The 26,778-nt window shown below is 43.7% G+C and overlaps 2 protein-coding genes across 4 annotated transcripts; one reads left to right on the top strand and one right to left on the bottom strand.

Annotated features, from left to right (window-relative positions):
• Positions 1-74: 74 nt before the first annotated feature.
• Positions 75-11,159, top strand: adnpa (activity-dependent neuroprotector homeobox a). Of its 3 annotated transcripts, XM_012854947.3 has the most exons (4): positions 75-454; positions 825-937; positions 2,778-2,870; positions 2,955-6,613. In XM_012854947.3, the coding sequence occupies exons 2-4, from the start codon at positions 830-832 to the stop codon at positions 6,150-6,152; spliced, it is 3,399 nt and encodes a 1,132-aa protein (XP_012710401.2). In that variant the 5' UTR covers positions 75-454; positions 825-829; the 3' UTR covers positions 6,153-6,613. The 3 variants fall into 3 exon arrangements, with proteins under 3 accessions (XP_012710401.2, XP_035980585.1, XP_012710418.2); XM_036124692.1 differs by lacking the exons at positions 75-454; positions 825-937; positions 2,955-6,613 and adding exons at positions 8,658-9,302; positions 10,485-11,159; XM_012854964.3 differs by lacking the exons at positions 75-454; positions 825-937; positions 2,778-2,870; positions 2,955-6,613 and adding exons at positions 7,101-7,241; positions 8,658-9,302; positions 10,485-11,159.
• A 6,462-nt stretch (positions 11,160-17,621) lies between these two features.
• Positions 17,622-21,939, bottom strand: gata1a (GATA binding protein 1a). Its single transcript, XM_012854945.3, has 6 exons — positions 21,835-21,939; positions 20,327-20,562; positions 19,743-20,243; positions 18,600-18,745; positions 18,381-18,506; positions 17,622-18,292 (listed from the first exon to the last, which is right to left on the bottom strand). The coding sequence occupies exons 2-6, from the start codon at positions 20,538-20,540 to the stop codon at positions 18,005-18,007; spliced, it is 1,275 nt and encodes a 424-aa protein (XP_012710399.2). The 5' UTR covers positions 20,541-20,562; positions 21,835-21,939; the 3' UTR covers positions 17,622-18,004.
• Positions 21,940-26,778: the final 4,839 nt, after the last annotated feature.

The raw sequence follows: 26,778 nt of genomic DNA, 5'->3' as shown, positions 1-26,778 counted from the left end.
TGCTGCTTGGTCTAATAAAGTTATTCGAGGGGGGAACAAAAAAAACTAAACAAAACAAAAAAAAACACAGTCTTTTCCTGGTCGCCATTTTGGATTTTATGTTGAGCAGCAGCACTTCAAATACATAACGGAGCTAACAGGCTAGCTTCGGGGCTGCAGCGAGAAAAAGACATAGCGAGGGATAATTTTGGACCTGAATGTCCACATGTAGTGTGCTACATTTATAAAACGTGCATTGTCGTATATCGTAGATTTTTCTAAGCAGCTTGTTGATGCACGGCAGATGTGACCGCTAACTAATTAGCCATCGTTTAGCCAGCTAGCGGAGCTAATAGCATTAGCATCCCGGCGTCAGAAAACAGCGAGACCATCGCCAGTCATTTCGTGCTTCTTTGTTATCAATTTATGTCGGTGAGATAAATCGTGTTAAACAGTCCCGGACCCACATCCTGCGGTAAGTTCGGCGCTTTATTACTGCAAACATTGAAAAGGGTCCGGCAGAACGACCCTAGCCTTTGAATGTGGACCATGCTGCGAGAGCGGCCAGCAGCGCTAACGTAACAAAGCTAACGCCATTTAGTGGATCTCGGGAATATCACAACAACACAAGCTACATGCAGTATTGCTATTGCATTTGAAAAAAAATACTTTAATGCTGCATGTGGTTTTCTGAGAGCATCTAAGTGCTCTCTTTCAGTCGTTAAAGCGATTACCGATTTTTATTTAAAAGTTTGTTGTTGTCGTTGCGGTTACGATCATCTGCTGTGATTCATCTGAAATCAAAGCCCACTTCAAGTAATCTCAGTATTTCTATTTTCTGCCAGGAGCCATGTACCAGCTCCCCGTGAATAATCTTACAAGAATCAGGAAAGCCAGAAAACGGGTGAAGAAAAACCTTGAAGACATAGGACTGCAGCTCTGCAAGGAGGTAGCAGAGGTGAGTGGCTTTTCTAGTCGGACAGTGGTAGACTTTTATTTCCCCCCGTAAATTGTATCAGAATACCGAATTTTCTTTATGAACATTCGAGGTGTGGTCAAAACATAATTGGCTTGAACACAATAACAAGGAATTTGCTGCATGTTGCCAAAAATAACAATGGATAGCTGCTTAGCAAACATCTGAAACACAGTATGATCAAAGGAATTAGCTTGGAAACTCAACACAATGTTATTTATTTTTTACCTGTAAATGGTACAATATATCATTCCTTGACAAATGCTTTACACCTCAGGTCCATCTCTTTAGATCAGAATATTGTTGAAATGTTTATTTTAGTACCTTCTTTGAAATACAAAAAATTGTAATCATCATCACGATGGCTTCAAAGCTTACAAAACCCAATTTTCTGCATGTCAGAAAACTAAAATATATCATAAAGGATTTTTTTATATGGAGATGTGATGCTGTGGTATGGCGCATACAATCGCAATTAACCTGCTGACTTGATAATTTTCAATTAGACAACCATTCACATGCTCCACGTGAGGGTAAGCCACAAAAGATCAGTCCTAAAGAAGATGGCAGTCCAGGGTGCTGTATCAAAATGTATTAATGGAAAGTTGAGTGGAAAGAAAAACTGTCTGGAAAGAAGTGCACAGAAACAGGGACAATTGCAACCTGAACAGTGTGGAGTCAAGTGTTTTGAAGGAGATTTAAAAACTGTGAACTGTTGCCACAGTTAGTGCTTCAAGAGTCACCACACAGAGTTATTCAAGACATGGGCCACAGTTGTCTCATTCCTTTTGTTAAATCCTTTCTGGAGCAGAGACGATGGCAGAAACATTTGTCAGGGCTAAGGAGAACAAGGACTGGACTGTTAGTAGTCCAAAGTAATGTTTTTTTTATTTTTTTTATACAAAAGTTTATAATAGATTTAGACTTTATTGATAGAGCTCCTTACACACTCAAGATGACCAAAGTGCTGCACAGGTCCACAACTTACAAAAAAGAAAACAATACATAAAAAAAATAAACAGAAGACACATAACCCAATAATTAAACCAATAACAAGAAAAACAGCTAAAAACAATAAAAGACTAATAGTTCAGAGACAGCCTGACGTATTGCTCTACTGGAAGTAAAAGCCAAGTTTAAAAGACGAAGTTTTAAAAGGGACTGAAGATCACTCTTCCTCACAGCGAGAGGAAGATTGTTCCAGAGTTTAAGAGCAACGGCAGAAAAGGTTCTGTCTCCTCGAGTCACAAGACAAGTGCTGGGAAAATGTAAAAGCAACAGGAGTTGTGACCTCAGACCTCTCCTGGGAACGTGTTTGTATTAAAACTTTGCTGGATAAGGATGTGCTAAACCATTGAAACACTTAAAAGCCTAAATTAAAATCTTCAGATGAATCTGGACTGAGATCTAAAAGGCACAGAGTGCTGTTGTCATTTTCCATCAGGATCGGCACCCACCCACGCTGCCAAAAGTTTGAACACCTGGTGAATTCAACTATTGTATGACCGCGCTTGCTTGGCCTGATCTGACCTAAACAGCATGGGTAAAGATGAGCAATGTAAGGCCTAGTCGTTCCAATTGACAGAAACAAAACTTTTAAATGCATCACCTTCTTTGTGTAATAAATGTTAAAACTGAGCGATTTTGGTGAATAAAGCTCTAGTCGGTGTCCACGATGTCTCGTATTTGTCAAACTGAACATTTAACTCTACACTTGCTTTTTAAAACTATCAACCAGTCCGGCTACTTATGAAGTGGAATTGTGTGTTAATTTATGCTGACAATGTTTATTGTGTTTTTATCTCTACCGTTTATTCCACAGGAGTTTAAAGAATTTTGCCCAGATGAACAAACTGTGAAGGACACTCTTGGCTATGACATCTGCACGTGGGATCCGTCTAACTCTAAAACACAGGTAAATGGCCTTTCATCTTGAAATCTTCCGAATAAATCATCTAATATTCTAAGAGCACTGTGTTTTTCCTGGGTGTCCTGTTAGGTGTACCGATCGAAGCAGTTCTGCTGTACAGAGTGCCGGTTTTCTTCCAAATACTACTCCGGCTACAAAAATCACTTCCGCAATGTGCACCGGAAAATACTGGACAGTCAACTTCTGCTCAACTGTCCGTACTGTTCTTTCAGCGCAAACAGGAGGACCCTGGAGACGCATGTCAAAATATTCCACTTACCCCATTCATTCCAGCTGAATTATGGGAACCCGCGGGCTCCTGTTTTGGGGAACAGCGCCGTACAGGGAAACAGACTAGAGAAACCAATGTACTTCTGCAAGAAATGCAAATTTCGAGATGCACTCTACAACGTTGTCAGAAGACACATTTATAGAGAACATTTTCAGCATATTGTTTCCCCGTATCTCGGCAAGGTTTCTTCTTCTGTTAAAAACGGCGCCTGTTCCGTCAACGGCAACAGCATCTTCTGCAAACAGTGTCCGTTCTCCACTCGGAGCTACGAGGGTTTAGTGCAGCATGTTGTAGAGTACCACGAACGCATTGGTTCCCAAGTTACAACCATGATAGGACATGCTAATGTTATGATGTCAAAGCCTCAACCAACCATGAATGAAAAAGCCGCTGTCATCATTAGCAGGGGTAAGGCTGCAAGGCCCGAGCCGTCAACGCAGCCGGTGATCGGCTACTTGAAGCCGACTGCTAAGAGCCCGCGCAGTGTCCCAGCCAGCCGTAAGCGCGTCACGGTTAATGCCAACGGTGCTGTCGCAGAAAATAATCAAACTGGTGTAAACACAGCCCAGACGCAGAAGTGGAAGATATGCACGGTTTGCAATGAACTCTTTCCTGAAAACCTGTACAGTGCTCATTTTGAGTGTGCTCACAAGGCAAAAAAGGTTTGGGCCCTGGCCAAATACATTATGAAAATCCACAACTTCACCAGCAAGTGTTTGCTTTGCAACCGCTATCTGCCCAGCAACACGTTACTGAACCACATGCTGATTCATGGCTTAACCTGTCCTCAGTGCCACTCTGCTTTTCACAATGTGGAAAAAATCATGGAGCACACAGCCAAGACCCACCCCAATGAGTTTTTTGGGCCCACTGGTGCGTCCCCTCTAACCTTTGATCTTACTGTTAAACAAAGCAAACCCACTAACATTCAGCTCGCTGTCCTCACTTTTAACATGAAGGAGTCGCCCAACGGTCAGGATCAACCTGCACCCGGGCTGCAATGTGTTAATCTGCCTGGAAAAGGGCCACCGGTCAGAATTGTGGAAATGCAAAGTGAACCAAGGAGCTTAGCGTCGCTAATGCAGAATAGTGATGTTGGAAAGACTGTTTGCCCGCTGTGTTTCTCCATCCTCAAAGGTCCCCTCTCAGACGCCTTGGCCATGCACCTGAGACAGCGGCACCAAGTGATTCAGACCATGCATCCTGTCGAAAATAAGATGACATACAAGTGTATTCATTGTTTAGGGGTGTACACGAGCAATATGGTGGCTTCCACAATCACGTTGCACCTGGTGCAGTGCAGAGCCGTTGGCAGGAATCAGTCAAGTCAAGGCTTCAAGTCTGCCTTGACTCTCAACTCGGCAGGTGCCGGGATTCTCAAGAGGCAGTTGCCGACGCAGTCTCCGGCAAATCCCAAGAAAATGAAAATGAGCAAAGGAACGGGTCCGTTCCGTGGAAGCCCCGCTCCGTTCGACAGCCTGGTTCTGGATCCTTCAGGCTGCGAGCACAAGACGCACGAGGCCAGGAAAGAGTTCCTGACCTCCTACTTCAACAGGCGGCCGTACCCAACGTCCCAAGAAGTGGAGAAGCTGGCTGCAAGTCTGTGGCTGTGGAAGTCTGAAGTTGCTAGTCACTTTGCGTTGAAGCGAAAGCTGTGTTTACAGAGTTGTGAAAGCAAGAAGGTTTCGGTCCAAGTCGGCCTCGACATGAACGCTGTAAGCAAACTAAAACATTACCTGATTTTTGATAAGGGGAGGTTGGTTGGCACCTCCTCCATTAGGTCTACAGGGTTCAAGTCACATGCTCCATGCATAAAACCAAAACGGCATCCTCACACCTCAAACCGCACAGTGGAACAGAGTGGTTTGCGCATAGAGATCATTTCAATAGACTCAGACAATGAAGAAGAGACAGAGAATCCTGTTGAGATGGAGGAAGAGGACACGAACCAAGACAAGAACGAAAAGGTTAAAACAAACTGTGGAGATAACCTGGAATCAGAGTGCCTGGAGAACCCGGCAGGAGAGAAAGATGACTTGAAAATTGTTGAACCTTTGAGTGAAGAGGATGGGAACAAAGTTGACCTGATCCAAGAAGAAACCGTCTCGTCAGAAAATGAGAACGTTGACCCAAACCAAGAACAGAAGGTCATGTTGGAGAAAGAAGAGCTCGACGTAAATCTAAACGAAAAAGTCTCGGAGAATAAAAAGGTCGACCCAAACCAAGAAGAGAAGGTCTTGTCGGAGAATGAAAGCGTTGACACAGTTCAAGAGGTGAAAATTTGGTATGAGAATGACGACAAACCAAATCAAGAGGAGAAAGTCTTGTCGGAGAATGAAGACGATGTCCAAGAAAAGAAGGTCTTGTTGGAGAATGAAATCATCGACCCAAATCAAGAGGAGAACGTCTCGTCAGAGAATGAAAACGACACAATTCAAGAGGTGAAAATTTGGTATGAGAATGAAAACGTCAGCCCAGATCAAGAAAAAGTCTCGTCAGAGAATGAAAACGTCGACACAATTCAAGAGGTGAAAATCTTGTCTGAGAATGAAAACAGTAACCCAAATCAAGAGGAGAAGGTCTCGTCAGAGAATGGAAACGATGTCCAAGAAGAGACGGTCTTGTCCGAGAATGAAGCCGTCGACACAATTCAAGAGGAGAAAGTTTTGTCGGAGAATGAAAACGACACAGTTCAACAGGTGAAAATTTGGTATGAGAATGAAAACAGTAACCCAAATCAAGAGGAAAAAGTCTCGTCAGAGAATGGAAACGATGTCCAAGAAGAGAAGGTCTTATCCGAGAATGAAACAGCCGACACAATTCAAGAGGTGAAAATCTTGTCAGAGTATGAAAACGATGTCCAAGAAGAGAAGGTGGAATCCAGGTCTCCACAGATCCTGACGGAGGAGAAAAACCACGAGGACGTAGATGAACCTTCCATGGAAACCAGCTCAGTTGAAGATGGGAAAGAAAATACTGACATGACCTCGTGTTAATTTCCTTTAGTTCTGGTTGAAAAACAGTGGAGTTTTACAATTAAACCAATCAGTACCGCTCCAAAAATGGTTACAACTTGAAGGGCTGTTTTTAGCGTTTGGCATGGGTCAAAAATTCACCCGTTCTCAACGTGTTACTCTTAACTAGTGCTGCAGAATAGAAATCTTAACCTGCATTGTATAATTGCTGATGCATATATATACATATATATATATACACACACACAGAGACTTCTTTTGCCTACATTGTGGTTCTGTTTCAAATATCTGTTATTTTCCCTAGCTGCCATGATATAAAATGTTTTTTTCCCCCAGTTTGCCTAGTTTTATTTCACTTTTGCCTTAGTTGTACCAATGTATTCCCTTTATGTTATTTCAGATTTAGACAATTTAAGATTCACTTAAAGTTTATGTACCGGTTTGAATAAAAATGTTCATTAAAAAGGTTTGTTGGGATTTTAGTCTGCCTTTTCACAAGAACGTCTATTTCAAAGCATTTAGTCAAGCTTAAGAGGGATAAAGATTAGATAAGCAAAATACCCGTGTTTCTTCTTTCCTGCTAACAGATTTACTGTTAAAAATAATACCTTGTTTGTAAGGTACAGCTTTAGCTATAAAGCCTTTCATTCACGTGTCCTTATAAATATGTTTAGGGGGTGTTGGAACGAATATGGGTCCATTTGGAATGACCTAATTTTGACAATTTTAACGTAGCTAACAGTAACCCATCGTTTCTTCAGTCTTTCATCAGAAAGTTCTGTAACTTAGACCGAGCATAAAATGTATTAAGAGAAAAACTCTTAACTACTGGAAGCTGTTTGGTAGCGAACATGTTTCTGAGCGTGAATCCGTTACATAAATGCTCAATATTGCGGATCAGAGCAGAGGTTCCGTGTGTCCCGGTTGTTGATTGGTGCAGGGCCCGGAAGAGGCGGGACCTTCACCGGAATTAATGACGCAATTGGCCAGCAGCCCGCGAGCGTCACTGATCGGGCCCCTGTCAGCTGCAAAAATGTTATGTTTGCAGTCCCATCCACTTTTAGCCCCAAATCTGCGTTCTTAACCGGAACAAATACCTTTCGAGGGACTGTAAGTATAACTCCCAGACAAAACCAGCTGTGAAAAGCACCTCGTGCGTACTTTATACTTTTTCTTTATTTCTTTTTGGAGCGTTTCTTTTTGGCAGATTAGCAGCTAGCTAGCATGCAAGGCTAACCCAGTTATTTCCAAACTACGTGACTTGTTGGAGCTGTCAGAGATGACTCATCTTCACCGAGAGCCTCTCGCCTAGATGGGTTAATGATTTATAAATGTTCTTAGCGGCGATCACGCAGATTATGCCCTGTTAGTGGCTAAATCCAGACTCCGACCTTCTCATGGTTCAAGATTATCTGTACTGCTGCAAAAATCTGTCTCCAAAGTGGCTCAGCGCTGCAATAAACACCGCAGAACAAGCATGTTAGTCTGCATGAAAATGACGTAGAACTGCAAGAACTACACGGAACGCCACACGCTGGCGGGAACTCGTAAGGGTGTTGCGGTCTCTTGCGAAAGCATCGACTGGCTTGCAGCTCGTACGTTTTAGGGTTTTATGTCTGCACAGCAGCACAAAGTGGTGCTTAATGATGACGTGGATAAAAAACGGATACACGGCTTTGCTTTTATCTGTCTATCGTGTAGCGTGCAGATATGATCAGCATCCTGGGAGGGACTGAATAGAACCATGTTCCAGCTTTACACATCTAGGTGCAGATTTCCCTCCATTCTTTACAGAACAGTCTGAGAACATCAAATTTCAAGTCTTTCCCTAGCAGTTGGGTTTAGGTTTGAGGTTTGACCAGACCATTCTAACGTATAAACATGCTTTGATCTGAAACCATTAAGCTCTGGCTGGTATGTTTCGGGTCATTTTCCAGCCAGAAGATGGATTTGTGCCTCATTTTCAAGTCGTTAGCAGCTCAAACCCAGTTTTCTCCAATATTGCCCTGTATCTAGCTCGTTCACTGCATGGTGTGTTCAATCTGCCTTACAGTACACATTTTTTTTTTACTTCACATGGAGTTTTGCTTGTAGGCCTCACAGTTAATTTTTTTGGCATCATCTGACCAGAATGCACGCTTCCTGTTCCAATGACTTGCACACAGGCTTTCTTTCAACAACGGCTCAGGACTGCCAGTTTAGATGGAAAACCGTGTTGGGCGGCTCGTGGCATGCATGTGACTGCTTTCCTTCTTTTTTCAGACCGGAGTAAAGAGGCTGAATGCAATGTGCATGCCACACTCTTCAGATTTTTATTTGCAAAGGCGGCATGTACCATTTTCGCTTCCACTTCACAATAATCCCCTGCTTTGCATTCATCCGTTACATAAAAGGGCGATAAAATGCCTTTTTAGTTTGTGGCTGTAACATCAAACGTGCTGAAGTTGAAGTGACGAGTATGGATTTTGCTCGGGGTCTGTATTTTTAGTTGCATCTCTATATCACAACTGTCCTCTGTGCTTCCAGGTTGCTGTCGCTGGCTGCAGGACACATGGCAGAAGCTCCGATGTGACGCCAGGCACGCCGGGAGAAATGAAAACGTCGTGGCACCTGATTAGGCTCACTGCGTGTTGGAGGTCAAGTCTGTAAATAATGTCATATAGTAACAGAGAACTGGTGGAGTTCTACATAAGCTACAAATTGTCCCAGACAAACTGTCCAAACTCTCTGCTGAGGTCCGAGGTTGCTGGCGATAGGACCGAGGGGGACAAGGACTCCCCGGCTTCTAGCAATGGCCCTCTGGTCAGCAGCTGGGCCGGCTCGCCGCGGCAGCCTTGGGCCCCTCATGGCCGCGCGGAGGCTGTGAGGTCGGCTCTGAGGGACTCGGCGGATGAGTTTGAACATCTCTTCACCCAAAGTTTCAGTCACCTCTCCCTGCAGCTGGACATCACCCCCGACACGGCCTACCACAGCTTCAAGGCCGTGCTGGACGAGTTGTTCAAGGACGGGGTCAACTGGGGCCGCGTGGTGGGGCTGTTTGCCTTCGGCGGGGTTCTGTGTGTGGACTGCGTCCAGAAGAACATGAGCGAGCTGGTGCCCCGCATCGCAGACTGGATGACCATTTACCTGGATGAGCAGCTCGACCCCTGGGTCCGCAGCCAGGGGGGATGGGTAGGTCTGAACACGTCAACATCGTCCGTGAACATTTGTTAGCATAGCATGCAGTGCCGTTAAACGCATTTGCTGCCTTACAGATTTAATTATTATTTTTTTTAACTTTTTTAGTCTCACAAAAACATTTCAGATCATCAAGAATATTTTAATGCTGCAACCCGAGTTAATGCAAAAAGCCGCTTTAATTTGTTAGCTAACTTATCTATCCTGTTCCTCAGAGAAAAAGTAGCAGCGCTTTAATAACTGCCCTTGGCATTAAGCTTTAACAATGTAAAAAACTGTTAACTAGTTTTTTACATCACCGTGGAGAACTTTTGACAGACGTTTCTTTGCAAAAAGATTTTAAAGGGGACATATGCTACGTCACTGTTTTTAGATGTACTTTTACCATAAGTACATCTAATGTTATGTTGTTGGAGTGCAGAAAATGTAAGCGTAGTCTGTCCAGGAGCTGCATAGATATCTTTATTTTCTGTTTGTTGTCGTATTTTTCAAGTCGTTTTTCTCTGTTTTCTACCACGTTTTTTTTTTTTTTTTTTTTTTAACAATTACTTCACGGTATAAGTCCAGGTCATGAACTTCTGGCTAACCAATTTCACAAAGCCGCCATTTTTATTTTTTGATGCCATTTTCTAGTCCAAGCTCAAGGATGCCGAAGCTACAAATGGATAAGTTGAAAAATCTTCGTCCCCTTTAATTCAACCATGTTGGGGGGTTTCTTGCATGTCAATCTGATTTAGGTCCAGACTTTGACTAGACCACCAGGATCATTGTCCTTCTCCATAACTCAGCTGCTCTTGTGCTTAAAGTCATGAACTGATGGCTGAACGTTCAGAAAGTTTAACGTTTGTCTCGTCAGCCCACAGGATCCACAGCCTTGGATCAGCAGGATGTTTTTTTGGGGAGGAATTAAACTTTATATTAAAATGGGCCAGGTTTACTAGAAAAAACTATTTTCTCAAGAAATGACATCATTTGAAAACTGCTTTTTGGATCAACTCAGTGTATCCTAGTCTGACAGTATAAATTGCTTGATGATCTGAAAAATGGAAGCGCGACCCCAAAAAAAGCAACATCGGAGCAATTTTTATATTTCCCCCCCACCCATCGCTGTATACTTGTGCAAAAGTGAAGCTGAGAAGTTCTGACTCTGGGTGTACTTGGTGTTGGTTTTTACAGGAATGCTTTGCTAAGCTGTACGGCCAGGACGCCGCCGCAGCGGGCCGGAGGTTTCAGGAGACGTTGAACAAATGGCTGCTAGTCGGCGCGGCTCTGCTAACCGGATTTCTGCTCGTCGTGCTCTTCGCCAAGAAACGATGAATGTTCTGCATGCCGCTCATCGTGGCACATCGTGTGTAATGCTATGCCAACGCAAGTAAAACAAAGTAGTAAATGTTTACATTAAGAAAACATAAAGCCCGGTCTGCTTGTGCACTGGATGTGGTCAGGCTACAGTCAAGCAAATTGTAGGAGTGTCCACCACTGATGTAGCTTGGTGAGCTGTAGTAGTACTCACTCTGCTTTTCTGGTTTCTTTTAACATGGAACAGTGCATTTTAGTTGTAAAAGGGTCTTACTGTTCGAACTTGAAGTGCTTTAAATGAACATAAGCTATAAAAAAAAAAATGACTGAGAAAGATTCAGCTGGTTTGGTGAAATTGCTTTTTTTTTTTTTTTTTTGCCTTCTGTGCATTATCCAAGGACCAACTCTTTTTGTCTCACAAACTGACAGCTGACAGAGAATATAAGTTCTATATCCACCCCCACCCCCCCAAAACTGTGTAACATTAGAGTCCTTTTGTTGCCTGTACTCGAGTTGTAGGCATGATTCAAAAATAAATATATTTATGTTTTTCTTGTGGCTTTATTTTCTTTGGCCTAAAACATAATGTTCCCAAGCTTTACTCTAGTTTAAATCTGGAGAGAATTGGTAAGGTATGTGGTCAGAAGAGAATTAAAAGTAGACAGAAAGGGTTTTTATTTGTGCAAAATGTATTTAATGGATATATGGTTATTTCATTTAATTTATTATTACCCATACATCTCTGCAGTTAATGTTGAAACAATTAAGATTTTACATTAGTACTGTCCCTTATTTCAGTTAAACAATGCAACATGGACGATACCAAGCACTAAAAGCAATGCAGCTGGTGTTTTGTAATAAAAATAAAATAAATAAAAATAAAAATTTGGGAACAGGAGGAATTGCATTAATCCAAAACTAAGGTATGGCTGTTTATCAGCACTGGATAAAAGGCAAAATAGGCTTTGTTGGATGAAACTGAAAATTAACTTATTGGCCTACATACAAAATGTAATGTGTTGCAGAAAACTAATTCTGCACATCGTTCTGAACACATCATCCGCCCTGAAACGTGGCAGTATCATACTGTAGGTGGCTCTTCCTCTGCAGAGGCTGCACAGATGCAATCAGAGATGACTGGAGCATGGCTGTTGAATACCGGGGGATTTCGATCAAAGCATATTCATATGTGAGAACGGCCCAGTCAAAACCCAGCTGACAATCTGTGGCAAGGTCTCAAAAATTTTGCTTGGGCATAAGATCCAGTATCTAGTTGTGTAATTGCAGCCGAGGAAACGCACACCACACTTGTCAGATTTATGTTTGTAAAAGATCTTGAAAATACAGCGTAATTTTTATTATATTTTCCTTTCATATGTTAATTTGTGTTGGTCTATAGCATAAAGACCAAATAAAATACTTTGAATGAAAATTGTGGAGGGGGAAAAAAATCTAGTGTTATGGATACTTTTGGAAGGCACCGTGTGTCAGTACCTTAGCCTCAGTTGTCAGTAGTAGTGTTGCACTTGAGCCACCAGGGGGAGCCTGTGCACCTTGTATTCAGAGCATGACATTCTGACTAACCACTGATCAAAATGCGCCTTTTCACTGTAGCTGAACCAGTTATTGCTTTTACAGCCAAGGCTGCGGGAATTATTTCATATCGACAGAAAGCCAACTTAGAATCGCTGAAAGCGTATCACCGGGTTTCTACTTTTGAAATTCAGCTCAGCCCACAGCTAGATAACACCTGTCACAGCTGGAATAGAGACAGCTCTGTAGGCACTCACGGTCAGCACTGGGAGAGAAAGCGCAGAGTACAACAACAGCAGCAGGAGAAAGAGGTTTTGCCACTAACGGATGGTTCTGTGAGCGAACCGGAGCAGCTCTGTGGTTACTAATCTACCCCTGTCATTTGCTGCCATTTCCCCAGAGCAGGGCCGACAGCTGCTGCAGATAAACAGCAGATAGAGACAGTTGAAGAAAGGATATAAATTATGGATGTGACTTTTCACATCCCATTGCCACCCCCCCCCCCCCCCACCCCCCAGTTCCTTGTGTTTCTTATTTTTAATCACTTCTATGTTTACAGTTAAACGCTGCTTTAAAGCCACAGGGTCGTTTAGATGCAACATCATGTGTCCACAGCAATCACCGGAGATTCACACAGACGGCTATCTGACTTTGTGCATCATTAGATTTCTGTGTCCGTGGGGAATACAAGTGATCATGTGTGTAACGGCTGACAGAAGTTTGGCAGCTCTGACCCAGCCTGCAGAAAAGTCCATTTCAACCATCAAACAGTTTCGAAACCGAATGCACAGGTGAAAGTATTGCTCCCTGGCACCTGCGGCGAAGCGTGAACGGATCAGCTATGAAAACACACGTGTGTTTTTGATGTGAGGGATCATTTATAGATGCGACTGAAGTGAAACGTTCTCGGCGCCCCCACAGGTTATGAAATCTGACACAGGGGGCCGCTCAGTACTGAAACACCAGAACTCTTTGATTGCTACAGCCTTTTCACGGATGATTCCCATTGTGTGTGTGTGTTTTTTTGCCGATGTCACCCAAAGCAACGCAGAGAGGCCCTCACCAACAAACTGACAGGGAGGATGAGAGAGGCGGAGCCAGCAGCAGGTGGATGCTCTGGGGTCTGTGGCCTCGGTGATAACTTATCAGTCATCTTGCAGTCCTTTGCTGAGCAACCCCAGCCCTGCAGCTCAGCACAAAACATGCATCACATGAACTTGCTCAAGTGTTTACCACACGCCGCTGTAAAAGGAGTTGTTGGTCTCCATACATTTGCCGGTAGCGGGATTCAGTCTTGTCTTCGGGCACCGCAAAACTATTTTCTTGTTTTTTTTCTGCCACAAGCGCAAAGCAGAAACTTCGCCTCAATACTCTAATCTAATCTTCTGAGACATGACCACAAATGGGATCAACATGAAACCACTTTCTCTGGTTTACTGAGCAGGATTTCTCTGTAGAAACAATCACGGTAGCCGGGCATGTCAGAAAACTGGATGTCTGTTTCTGTAAGACAACTATGGCTGTAATTATAATAATAAAACCAGATGTACAGGCAGTGACTGTCACAAGCAAACAGGTCACTGTTCAAATGTGTTTGTAATGTGAAGAACGAGAGCATGACCAATCATCTCCTTTTGATTCAGTTTCAGCATTCAGGCTTTTTCGGTAGACGTTTATTGCTTTCCAACATTTTGTCTTGGTAATATTTGACTACTCTGCCTGGTAAAAGTTTTACGAATCTGTCAGACTATAAAGCATATCACTTGTACACCGCTGTCTTTTGGTGACATCACCATTGTTAGACACAATTTAGGTTGGGACTTTGGCTAGGCCATTCCAAAACTTTTTAAACCTTACGTATTTAGTAAACTTGTACTCACAGTGATGCTGAAATATAAAACCTCTCTTCATCCTCAGCGCTCCAACAGAAAGCTGATGGCTTTGAGTTCAAAGCCATCATTCACCTTGATAAACCCTCAGTTCCATCAAAAGAAAAGTACCCCAGACCATAATACTTCCACCACCATCATTCAATGTGGACATAGCGTTCTTTTGGTGTATCCACAACACAACATTTTTTTCCCTACACAATTTGCATTCAAAGTATTTTATCTGGCCTTTATGCTATAGACCAACACAAATTAACATATGAAAAAAATATATATATGAGAAAACTTACGCTGGATGATTTACAAACATAAATCTGACAAATGTGGTGTGCGTTTCCTCGGCTGCAATTGCACGTCTAAATACTGGAACTTATGCCCAAGTAAAACAGATGGGTTTAAGGTGGGATACACCTCGCCACAGGAAACAATTCAAATAATGGGTCCTGTCTCAGTACAAATCCGGCTTTTATGCATCCTTGTTTTGCATTTTATGTCGTTGTGACCACAACCTTCCATTTTATTGGGATTTTATTTAACAGACCAAAACTAAGTGGCGTAATTTTGAAATGGAAGAGAATGATGCTTGAATTTGGAAACTTTTAGCTCCCTTTACTCTAATGCGACCTAAACAAAATCCAGTGGAAGCAATGCCAAAATTTTCTTCAACTGAATAAAAACAAAACAGAAGTAATAATATTTGGACCAATAGAGGAGAGATCAAAGGTTAGCACACAGCTTCAGCTGCTTCAGCTAAAAACCACTGATCAGCCCCAAAATCTGGGAGTAGTGATGGACTCAGACCTGAACCTCCAAAAGCATCTAAAGACAATTACAAAGTCGTCTTTCTATCACCTGAAGAACATTTCCAGGATTAAAGGACTAATGTCTCAGAAGGATCTGGAAAAATTAATCCATGCATTTATCTTTAGTAGAATTGATTACTGCAACGGTGTTTTCACAGGTCTGCCTAAAAAGTGGATCAGACAGCTGCAGCTGATCCAGAACGCTGCTGCCCGCGTCCTCACTAAGACTAAGAAAGTAGAGCACATCACCCCAGTTCTAAAGTCCTTACACTGGCTCCCTGTATCTCAGAGAATAGACTTTAAAATACTTATACTAGTTCAACTTTTTTTTTAGTCCAACTGTTTTAATGTTTTATTTTGTTTCTACATTTTATTCCTACTTGCTTATATTCTGTTTTATTTTCCTATAATTTAATCATGTAAAGCACTTTGCATTGTCTCTGTACTGAATCGTGCTATACAAATAAATTTGCCTTGCCTTGCCTTCAGAGCTCCACAGTGTGCCATTTAACCTCAGGATGAATCCAGCTGTTCTATGAAGGCCAGGGTACACAGCAGACAGGCCAGAGAGGAAGTCATGGAAGTGAAGTTCAAAGTATATTAGGTTCTAAAACAAAATGCCAAGCTTTGAACATCATCCATCATCTGAAAAGTGAAAGACTGCAAACCTGTAGACCAGAGAGCACGGGGCGCTTTAATCAAAGAAGGAGCCAAGAGGCCCAAGGAAACTCTGGAGGAGTTGCAGAGATCCACCTCTTAGAGAATCTTTTGACTTGATGATCTGGTCTTTTTGCAAGAGTGGCAAGAAGAAAGACACTGTGGAGATGATGTACAGTTGGCTGCAAGGGAACCAAGCAAGTGTGTGTGAGAAGGTGCTCTGGTCAGATCAGAAATGGAATAACTTTTTGGCCCACATTAAAACAAGTTATGGCAGAAAGTTAACACACTCTGAACACCCCTTCCCCACAGTGAAACACGACGGTGGCAGCATCCTGCTGTGGGGGCTCTGTTCTTCAGCAGAGAGAGGGAAGCTGGTCAAAGTTGAGGGGAAGGTGGATGGAGCTAAAACCAGGACAGCAAGAAACACTGTTAAGGGCTGAGAAACAGTTTAGACTGGGGAGGAGGCTCACCTTCCAGCAGGAAAACAGCCCTAAAGTCCTTTAGCTATAGAGCTGCAGAGGGATGGCTTGGTTCCATGTGTGTGAACGGCCCAGTCAAAGTCCCTTTTCATTCAAGCTGACCGAACTGGGCAAAAATCTCAGAGCACGCCACTTAAGATTGCACACCATGCTTTTTTATCTTTTTTTTTTTTTTTAAGGGAAAAAAGCTTAGAAAAACATTTTCTTTCCTCTTCACAAATATGCTGGTCTGTGACAAAAATAAATTCAAAATACCAATTACTATATAACGTAGAAAGGATTCCTGGATCAATGTGTGCTTCTGTGCTTTTTGTGTCTCTGCTCTGTCTTCTGTAACCCCCAGTGGGTCGAGGCAGATGAGCGTTCACACTGAGCCTGGTTCTGGTTCTGCTGGAGGTTTTTCCTCCCTGTTAAAGTGGAGTTTTCCTCTCCACTGTCGCTTCATGCTTGCTCAGTATGAGGGATTGCTGCAAAGCCATCAGCAACGCAGACAACTCTCCCTGTGGCTCTACACTCTTTCAGGAGGAGTGAATGCTGCATGTCAAGACTTAATGCAACCTGCTGGGTTTCCTTAGTTAGGAAACTTTTTGAACAGTCTGGATAATTTGATTGAATTTGACTAAATAAAACTGAATTGAATTCAATCCTAATAATACACATTCGGGTTCATGATTGTGGCAAAATGTGAAAAAGTTCAAGAGCTATGAACAGTTTTTCAGTGCACTATGACCAGCCGAGTCAAATTAATCTGACAGCCATATGTACAGGTTGCTCTGACTGCACCAGAAGCTGATGCAGGCCTCCCCAGGGGAGGAGCTCGTAACAGTTTGACAGGAGGCTTGGTGAACAGGGATGACTTAACATTAGTTATCAAAATAATCACGAGAGGTGTTAGCTTTGCGGTTCAAAGGTTCACATCTGTGAGCGCCGGGGTGAGAGGGGTGTTTGGGCGTTTCCCCCCGAAGTCAAAACATCTCTTATATTTGCTTACCTGCTAAGAGCGTAAGGCATTAGACAACAGAATGAGGAAGAAGAGAAGTTCAATTGAAAATCCCTGGACTGCAACGTTGCTGCGGCGTGACTCATCAACACCCTGCTTGTTTCTCTAGATGCATGCGTTGCTCAGCTTTTTCAGCTCGGTGATGTCACCAAGAGCAATGCTGCTTCTGATTACCAAGCCGGTCCTTTAAAGTGTCTGATCTTCGCATTCCAGCGTGACAGGAGAATGGTAAAAGGTCTCGACAAGAACCCCCCCGCCCCCCTTCAGATTCATCCATTCAGGGACGAGATGCTGCAAATAAACACATCGCATTCATTATGCGTGCGTGCATGTGCGTGCGTGCGTGCGTGTTTGTGTGCGTGTGTGTGTGAGACAGGTACCCAGTTGTTCCTCAACGGACAATACTGGTTGTAGCGTCAAACCAGGTGTAAGTGTTGCACTTAAGTTGAGTGTTTGTCGCTTCTGCGGAAAGATGGATTTGCATAGTGACTATGTACAATTACACTGTCAAAGTGGATCCGCGGCCGCACAAAGGCCCCACTATCCCAGAGCAGAGGAGTACAATACCAGCACACAGGAGGCAACGCTTTGGCCAGGCCACGGAGCTGGGAATTCAAATGACTTAAAACAAAACCGCTCGCCAGTCAAGCATAAGTCAAACATTTTATTCTTCTCTCTGTGCTTTCAGTGCGGCCGTATCGTCTATGCAAATACATAACAGAGACCCATGAACATTAAGACTAATGTGTAACCTTACATTACGAGAGAAAGCAGACAATCCCGAAGGCGGATACCGGCACCAAACCAGATGCTTGTTTGTGTTTACAACGGAACGAATCTCTTATCAGCGGGTTTACACGCGCAGCAACCTCATCGGAGTGATTTTTATCTGAGCTCACGCGAAACAATATATCAACAAAATGTGATAAATACAGTGAACATGAAAAAAAAAAAATCTTCATTCATAGGACATCCTTTATGTACAAAATCCACGCGAGTGACAAGCAAGAGAAGCAAGCTAGCTGCAGCCGAGTCACACTAGAGTGGGCACCATGCCGGAGTTGAGGTGGTGCGGGTAGGGCAAGCTGCCCGAGGGGTGCAGGGGCGTCGGGGTGGGGATGAGGTGCGGCGTGTGGCTGTAGGTGAGGAGAGTCCCGTGGCCGAGGGAGTAGTGCCCGCCGTTGTCGTCCAGGGCCGACGGCTGGGCCATGTCCGAGTACGGTTCCAGCAGGGCCGCCTTCTTGTTCTTCTTGTTCTTGTTGGAGACTTTTCTGTTGCGAGTCTGGATGCCTTCCTTCTTCATGGTGAGCGGGCGGTTGACCTGGGAAAGATGAGAGGCGTCATAACACCGAGCGGAGGGTTCTGCCACGGTCTGCAATTGTGTTTTTGTGCTCTTGTGCGGGCCTTACGTTGTGCAGCTTGAAGTAGAGTCCGCAGGCGTTACACACGGGCTCCCCGTTGGCGTTGCGCCTCCACAGCGTCGTCGTGCTGGTGTGACAGTTGGCGCAGAGGGTACCCGCACGCTTACTCACGATCTGAAACACAGGAAGGAACGCGGTCAGGGGTTTGTACGGCAGCGCACGTGTTTTTAGCGTGTCGTGAAAGGAGCCGGCCACCGTGGGTCGCACCAGTCTCTTCTTGGGTCGGATCAAAGGTCGGTTCTGGCCGTTCATCTTGTGGTACAGCCCGCAGGCGTTGCACAGGTAGTGGCCCGTGCCGTCTCGGCGCCACAGAGGCGTGGCAGTGGCTCCGCAGTTTACACACTCTCTGGCCTCTGTTCGAAAAGCAAGAAAAGGTTATCGCTGGAGGATTTTAATACAGCTTAAGCACGCAGATTCTAACTGGAGCCAGAATTTGAGGGCAAAAATATGTAAAAGGACAAAAATCGTGAAAGACCCCATTACAACTTCTTTGAAGTATCAGCAATTTCTTTGCTTTTTGTCTTGAAGATGCTCGGGTAAATTTACATGTCATGACTGGATGCACATTATGAACAATAGGAAACTTAATTTGGTCCACCTCACAAGTTATGGCGAATTTCCAGCCATAATCCTGCTTTGACAAGTCATTGCAAAATGACGAAAGCATTCAAAACTTCTCAAACTTCATCGATCCAATGAACCTTTTGTCCAAAATGTCTTTCTGTCTGTCAGAACTGATTGGTTTGTCATACTGTAAATATCACATGCTTAGAAAATCCTTCATGGTCCTCCTAACATAGTCCAGACTAAAACCTGCTCCTGCTGTTCAATGTCATTTTTACTGGGATGTTGAAGAGAGTCAGAGTGTTCAGATCCAATGGTTTGATGCAATCCCTTTGGTTGACAACATTTTTACCAAATGGAACGGTAAACTCAATGGGACTGGGATCAAACGTATTTAAGTGAGTTTGAATCTTTCTGTACGGCAGACCCGCACTCATTTGATCACATCTTTCTCTATAAGTGCATAAAAAATTGGACCCGTTTGTCTTTAATACGAATAAACTGACAGTGTTGCTGGGCACTGTCAGTCAGCTGGCTGAATGGAGGCTCTTACATATTTTCTAAACTAACTAACAAAAAAAAGAAAAGAAAACAGATTTCTAGATTGTTTGGGTTGACATTGTTACAACTGTTATAACCAATGTGTTGGACGTTTTAGTAGCAACGGTAGGAATAATTGTTGCGTTTCTTCGTCTTTGGCGTTTGGTTTTAAATTTTGGTGGTATTTTTTTTTACGCAAAGTTTTCACACCTCGAGGTTCTCACACCGACCCGTGCCAAATCTCACCTGGAGTGGTCGGCCTCATCTTGTTGCGGAGTTTGGGGGAGTAGGAGGGGCTGATCCACGCGCCGGCGCTGGAGTAGAGGGCTGCTGAGCTGTACTCCTGCGGCCCGCTCATGTACGAGCTGTAGGGGCTCAGCATGTGCGCGTGTGATGACGGAGTGTACATGCTTCCGGCCGCGGGGGTCAGGTTTAGAAAGTTGCTGCCGGCCCCTGAACCACCCAGGGGACTCAGACGCTCCACTTTGAGGGCCTCCTGAAGACGGGGGCTCTCTCTACCCTCTCTTCCAGGGGACGAGTACTCGTCTCTGGAGGTGGCGAAGGAGGAGGAGGCCCCGGGGGTGTAGAGGGAGGCCGGAGTGTGCGAGTGCAGCGACGTCTTGGTGAGGGGGCCGCTGCTCCAGGCGGAAGCTGCCGAGCTGTAGGGTGAGCTCAGGGGGTGGCTGGAGGGCCCATCCAGGAGCTGGAGATTACTGAGGAGACCTGGGGAGGTGTACACCTGCCGGACTTTAGAGAAAAGCAGAACAGGAATGAAACGAAATGAAGAGATCTTGGTCTGGAGGATGGAGGAAGATTTCTGGGGTGCTCACCAGAGCTGTGTCTGTAGCTGGATGGTGCTCGGCTGTGGCTCGGGTTGGGGAAGAAAGAGGACAGTCCAGCGTAGTCGGTGTCGGTACCAGTGAAAAAGGCCTCTCCTTCTTCCCCAGAAGTCAACAGGCCCGGATCAGAGGAGAAACCAGCAAGGGGGTCAGAGCTGAGCAGAGTGGGAGACACCCAGTGGGACTGATCTGATGAATCCTCCATGCTGACCGGAGAAGGTTTTACCCTGAAGAAAAGCAGAAATAAAACAAATTGCTCATTTTTAATCCTCTTTTTAACCCCCCCACAGCTCAGCTCTGTCCACTCAGGTGACTCTGATTGGTGATGATTGTGCTAACACAACAAACAAGTGCGACTTGAAGTTATCAGGGACAAGATCTCTCGACAGCAGGCTTTTTCAAACTTCCTTTTCTAGGATCCTCATTTGACTGTGGCTGAAAGTAACAACTAAAAATAACCGGCACTTTAAAAGCAGTGATGCAGCCATTGACCGAACGGTTACTAGGTGGCCTTAAACATGAGAGGTGTTGCAGTTGGAGGTAGGTTTAAAAAGATACGCCTGAGGGGATACACTAAAGCGATGAAAAACAATTCGAAGAAAAAAAAAAAACGTCTTCACTGGCTGATTTCTCTTTTCTTCATTTATGAACATACTGCTTAGGGATTTACAAGAAATCATCCAGTTTAACGTAAAAAAAAAAAAATTATATTCCAGAATAAATATTCTTCATATTACTAAATAATATGGTTGTGGTCAAGATGCAGGCCGATCTTGCTCAGTATCTTTACAGGAAAGAGAAGAGGGAAGAGAAGTGGCTGATAGTGTGAAATAAAGTCTGAGAAAATCTGATATGGCCCATTATGATAATTCTGAGTACGTCCACCTCCGATAATACAGCCCAACAAAGGTCTGATCTTATTAATAGAAATCTGACGGCAAAAGTGTGAAAGCATTTCAGGGTGAGACGGCGCGCCGTGGTCGGGTGGGCAAATGAGACAAAACTGGAAGGAAAAACGGGACTGACTGAAGAACTTCTACATAAATACATTTAAACGTACCTCAATGATTACAAATTGGTAGATATTTGAGTATAAACTGAGCAATAACTGGTTGTTTAAAATTGTTTAAAATAAGTTCTTTCAACTTTTTACCCCTCCCGCCCTCTTATTCAGCATACAAGTTGAATTAATCTGAGGACCAAAAATGGTGGATGAAAACATTTAACAATGCTCAAAAGCGATAAAAAAAAGATATTTTTAAGTAAAAGGAAAAGTACCATGAGCTGCTTTTCATCCCTTTGAACAGTTCACACCTCTCAATAATCTGTAACCCCAACGCCAAAGAGGCAATCTAAGCAATCAGACCCCCCCCCCCCTCCTCATCCTATGAAGGTTTTTTTCTTCCTTAATAAAAAAAAAACAATTCCACCTCAGGCGAGTGATTAACCAGAAACACCTGAAGAACATCAGTCCAGCTTGAGAAAAAGAGGTCACCTACCAGAGTGGATGTTCACAAGATGGCCCGCTCGAGCGACTGACTGACTATCTCGCCTGCAGGCTGATGGCTACAAGAGCAACTTCTTCAACCAGCAGCAAAGTTTAGGGCTTAGGAGACAGTCCGTGGGAGGGGTTGGAGAAAACTTTTTTTTTTTTTTTTTTTTTTTTCAAAAGACACACCTCTCTGGTCCACAGAGAAAGAGCTTGCCTGATGGCAGATGTTACATAATTGCAGCTACAAGAAATAAAAATCACATTTTACTGTGTCATCTCTTTGTCGTAACACAAATATGGTCAGTGTTATCGTCAGTAGGGCTTTGTGGCGCTGGAAGGCCGTTTTAAATCTTAGTTCCTCTGCTCTTCCTTTAGGTCCCCGTGTGCTGCTTGCGTAGCATTGATAACGTGCGTGTATCTTGGATGATTTCCACCACGAATAAAAAAAAAGCGCCAAACCACGGCTGTTATCACGCCGCTCCAGGTGATGGATGGAAACACTGGACGAGACGGGGTTTATTTAGGTGTGGGGTCCGCATGCCGGGCAGACGCAAAGATGAGGACACTTCCAGTGAGCGGCTCAGGGCCTGGCAGGGAGAGCGCACGCACACACACACACACACACAACGCTCCATGGGAGGCTTTTTCGTGTCTGTTGATGAAATGTGCATACAGCCCCAGATAAGAGCCAGTCCGCATGGAAAAGAGTTGGAGAGACGTTTGAACAAAGCAAGGGGTAAAATGCAAAGACGCAATTTCTTTGTGGTCCAGCAAAAGCTTGGAGTGGAGAGCAGTAATGCAAATCGGGGAAAGGAGCAGCAATCATAGGGGAGAGATATGGTCTGGACACGGCCTGGCAGCGCACAAGCCCAACACTGTGCCAGTCATTTGATAGTCAAAACAGCTCCCCAACTTTCCTCTCTCTTGGTTCATTTACAGTTTTCAGGGAAATCAGGGGAGAAAAACAGTTAGGAAGAATCGAGGCCCTTCTGTCATTTAACACCGGGCCCTTTTCAGCCTTTTTAAGAAACCACAACAGTTATAGAGGATTGATTCCTCACGCATGTTGGCGACGGGGAAGAGGCAAACTGCATCAGTTAGCTCAGATGCAAATCAATACACGGGTCATGGCAGCTGCGGGGGGGGGGGGGGGGGGGGGGAAAAAAAAAGGTTTAATTAGATCAACCACATCTCTAAGCTTTGCCTTTCTGGCCACGATTGTTTAAGCAGGAAATTGTCACACTGCAGCCGACAGAATCAAACGTGTGGAATTAGCACAGGTAAACATCGTCAACCTCAGAAAAGGTCTTTATGTGACGGATGATTGGGAAACAAGACCAGGGCTGACGTTTCCTCTTTAATCGGACGCTCAGGTGAAGTACATTTTTGTTTTTTGGGTGGAAACCAGGATTAGATTTATTAGACTTGAATGCTAAGTGTTTACTTATTTCTCTAACAGGGTGAAACAAAAAAACAATGTAGAGTGAGGTGAAATGCCAATGGTTCACAAAATGTGGTACAATTACTTAGGGGGGGCCTTTATTGGTACCATTCAGAAATGTTGGCTTCATCCAGTTACAATGTAAATACACAGCTAATTACTGTGAGACAAACTGAGTTGGCAAATCAGAAATGATCTTTACTTCATACAAGAACAGCTCATAAAAACCCAACCGGCATTTACGTATGGGCCCATGTAGCTATTTAGGAGACATAAAATGGGCCCAAGAGGGGAGGGATCGCAGCTTACATAGTGAGCCCAAGATAATGTCTATGCAGATTGGATATGAGACAACTCTAGGAAAAAAAAACATTAAACCCAATGTAAGAATGTCTTATCACTTATGTTATCATGCCCTGCAGAGGATAATGAGGGGAACTGGAGTTCAATTACAAGAAGCCCATTGGAGGTTTGTGCTTCCACTAGGTAAACATAGTCAAATACAAATAGCCCCAAAATACATATGTTGTCTTGGTAAGGAGTGCAATGGATAATATTTCACAAACCCAAAATCTAAACTGTAGAACCAGGAACAAATCCTGAGAGGTTCATATTTTATCTCTAATGTCAGAACCTGGAACATCAGATCCAATTTAGCTCTGTTTTAGTTGCTAGTAAAAAAATAAAAAAATAAATAAATGAAAGAAAGAAAGAAAAACAGCAGGAAATGCTAACTGGCACACTCCATGTTAAGCTAACTATTAGCAATGCGGTCTAATAACAGGCATGGGTTTATCCCATGTATTCAACCCTAAAGGAACTACTCACCGTGAGAGGTGAGACAGGACTGTGTGTGTGTAATACTGAACGAGATACAAACAGTGAAGACTCCAGCAACACCTGAAATACTGGGAAACAACTTTATTAGCGGAGCAACGCATTTAAGTCATCAGGGTCAGTACAAAGCACAGTATCAGGATCCAAGGGGGTACCAAGAGATAAATGTTTATATATATATGAGGCAGCCATATTGGATTTTGAGACAGGGGTTGGTGAGAAATCCCAGACTCTCCCACTTGGAATTGCGACTGCAGGAGAAACTTCCTGTATATTTATTCAACAAGCTACATCCTTCAACCACAACACGGTCCCGATGCATTAGAACATAATTTTTCTCTTATATTTTTATCTATAAAGAAAAAGAAAAAAGAAACTGATATGGTCTAAGTCTAGTATTGATACTTTTTAAACCTTTCTGCCGGTATGTTAATACTTGAAAGATGTAAAACGTAGGAAGATGAGAACTTTATTGACTGAATGAGTGCCCGGAGGCTGTTGTGATGCTGTTTTTTTTCAGTATTGCTCAAATCATATATATATATATGTATTTGACCAAATTATTATAGAAATCAGACAGAATCAGTAGGAAACACCAAGAAAATGCATATCCTATTAATTTCAATCTTTTACGTGTTCAGAACTTGCAGGTATGGGGAAATGCATGCTGGGTAGCCTTTAGCAAGAAAACCGCTTATAGGTATTGTACAGTTTTCTATATTTAAGTCTTCCGTGTTTACTCACTCGATTTGAACTGCTTTGAGGGGCTTCCCGTTAAAGGACAGCTGCGTCAAAATGAAACGGGACTGAGCCGCCGAGACGCCCTTGGAGCACATCGGCTTGCTGTTATGTGAGGAGGAGCGATGGAGACGAGCCCTGCGAGGCAGCGGGGACAGCTGGGCAGGGACGGGGCGGCCTGCGACGCCCTGATAAACGCTTATCAAGATGAAAGGAGGAGGCCGGGAATTACAAGCCCACGGCTTGCTGTTGCACAGCAGTCAGCCCACAGGAGCCCACAGCAATGACCCATGTCAGTCAGACGCACAATGAGAGGAGCACACATGCAGCGCGCCCCATCAGTTGTCAGTATTTCCCCTCTTGCGTTCTGAAGTGACACTACAGTGCGAAGTACAGGACAGTTGGGGGGCCTGTTTGAGCCAGTCGTAACTGGGTGACGGATGGCGCTGCGTGTCACTACTGGACTTTGATGGCAGCCTTCAAATTCCCAAGAAACCGGCTTCTGTGAAGGCGGTGGTCTTATCTCTTCTGTGCAGGGCTAAAGCAGCAGTGCTATACCCAGGAGAGCACTCTTACTCTCCCTGCCCCTCTCTCTCTCTCTCTCTCTCTCTCTCTCTCACTCACACATTCACAGGCAAACAGCCTGCCCTCACCATCACCCAAACACTTTAAGAGATGAGTTGCCCCTCATCAGTGCTCATCTTGGCACGTGAGGTGACGTTTTTTGCAGCAGAAGAGTGTGGGAGTGTTGCTCTGACTAATAAAGTTAGGTCTTTACTTAGCCATCGTAACTGCTTGCACTGCTGAGTTTGTGTAATCTCAGGATACACAGACGTGTAACAGTGAAACCATTTCCTCTGGTATATTTTCCCCCCTAAACCTTCATGTTATTCGTGGTTCCGGCGGCACAGTTTAGTTTTTTTTGTTGCTGTAAACATCTCATGAGCATCTTTGTTGCACTAGTGCTGGTCAAATCTATTTTTCTTTTTATTTCCTTTTTGCGTTGGCCTGCAATCAAGTACCTCCCAAAATGATTTATACCTGTTGAACCTTTTTTTTTTAATTAATAATCTTAGACATAATAGCTACTAACCTGTATAATTTCTTTTAGATTTTATGTCATAGATCCACATAAACATATCCTCCACTCCCACATTAATACTGTGTGGGACAACCTCTTTTGTGGGATAGAAACATCTTTGCAAAACAGCGCAAGCTCAGACAGAATGAATTCACACAATGAGGTGCAGTAATCCTAGCGAGATGTAAGGACTGTATGTATGGCTGCCTCAAACTGGTCAAGAGAGATACAGGCCTTAATTTTACTGAGCTGAAAAAACTGTTTGGCGATCCAAGTTTGCTGGTCTGCTTGTCAAATTCAAGCAATGTCAAAAATAACCAAGGGTCCCGGGCAGATGGGTTGACGTCGTGACTCTAATGGACCAATTATACCGACATGGCCATTTAGGAAGATAGGTTTTCCAAATAAGATGATGCCGGTTTCGCTTTTGTTCGGAGGAACAAAGTTTATCTACATCCATATTTGAACATCTGGGAGGCACTTCTATAAGGCTTGGATGGCTGTGTGGCTGTTGGCTGGAGCAGACAAAATAATTTGGATAACATCAGCAAATCAGTAAAAGGCCTTGTCAGGTTTTTCTAAAAATGTATAAGTGTAAAAAACTTGGAACCAGAACAGGGCCCAAAGGAACCCCATAGTCAAGAGGGGACATTATGGAGGATTACTTCCCTTGTTGGAATGAGAAAAGTCCCATCCAACAGATATGACTGGCTCTGTTTTGGGTATTTAACATCAATACATGTGTTGACCCAAACCTCAAACACATTTTTAATTGATGTATGGCTGAAATGGATGGTCTCAGGAATATATCTAAATTTGCTCTCCTCTGTCCAGCTGCTTAAATAGGTTTGCTT

Source organism: Fundulus heteroclitus, chromosome 20, assembly GCF_011125445.2.
Source record: "Fundulus heteroclitus isolate FHET01 chromosome 20, MU-UCD_Fhet_4.1, whole genome shotgun sequence".
Lineage (NCBI taxonomy): Eukaryota > Metazoa > Chordata > Actinopteri > Cyprinodontiformes > Fundulidae > Fundulus > Fundulus heteroclitus.
The sequence above is the reverse complement of the archived record's forward strand: the minus strand, read 5'-3'. Positions and strand labels throughout refer to the sequence as shown.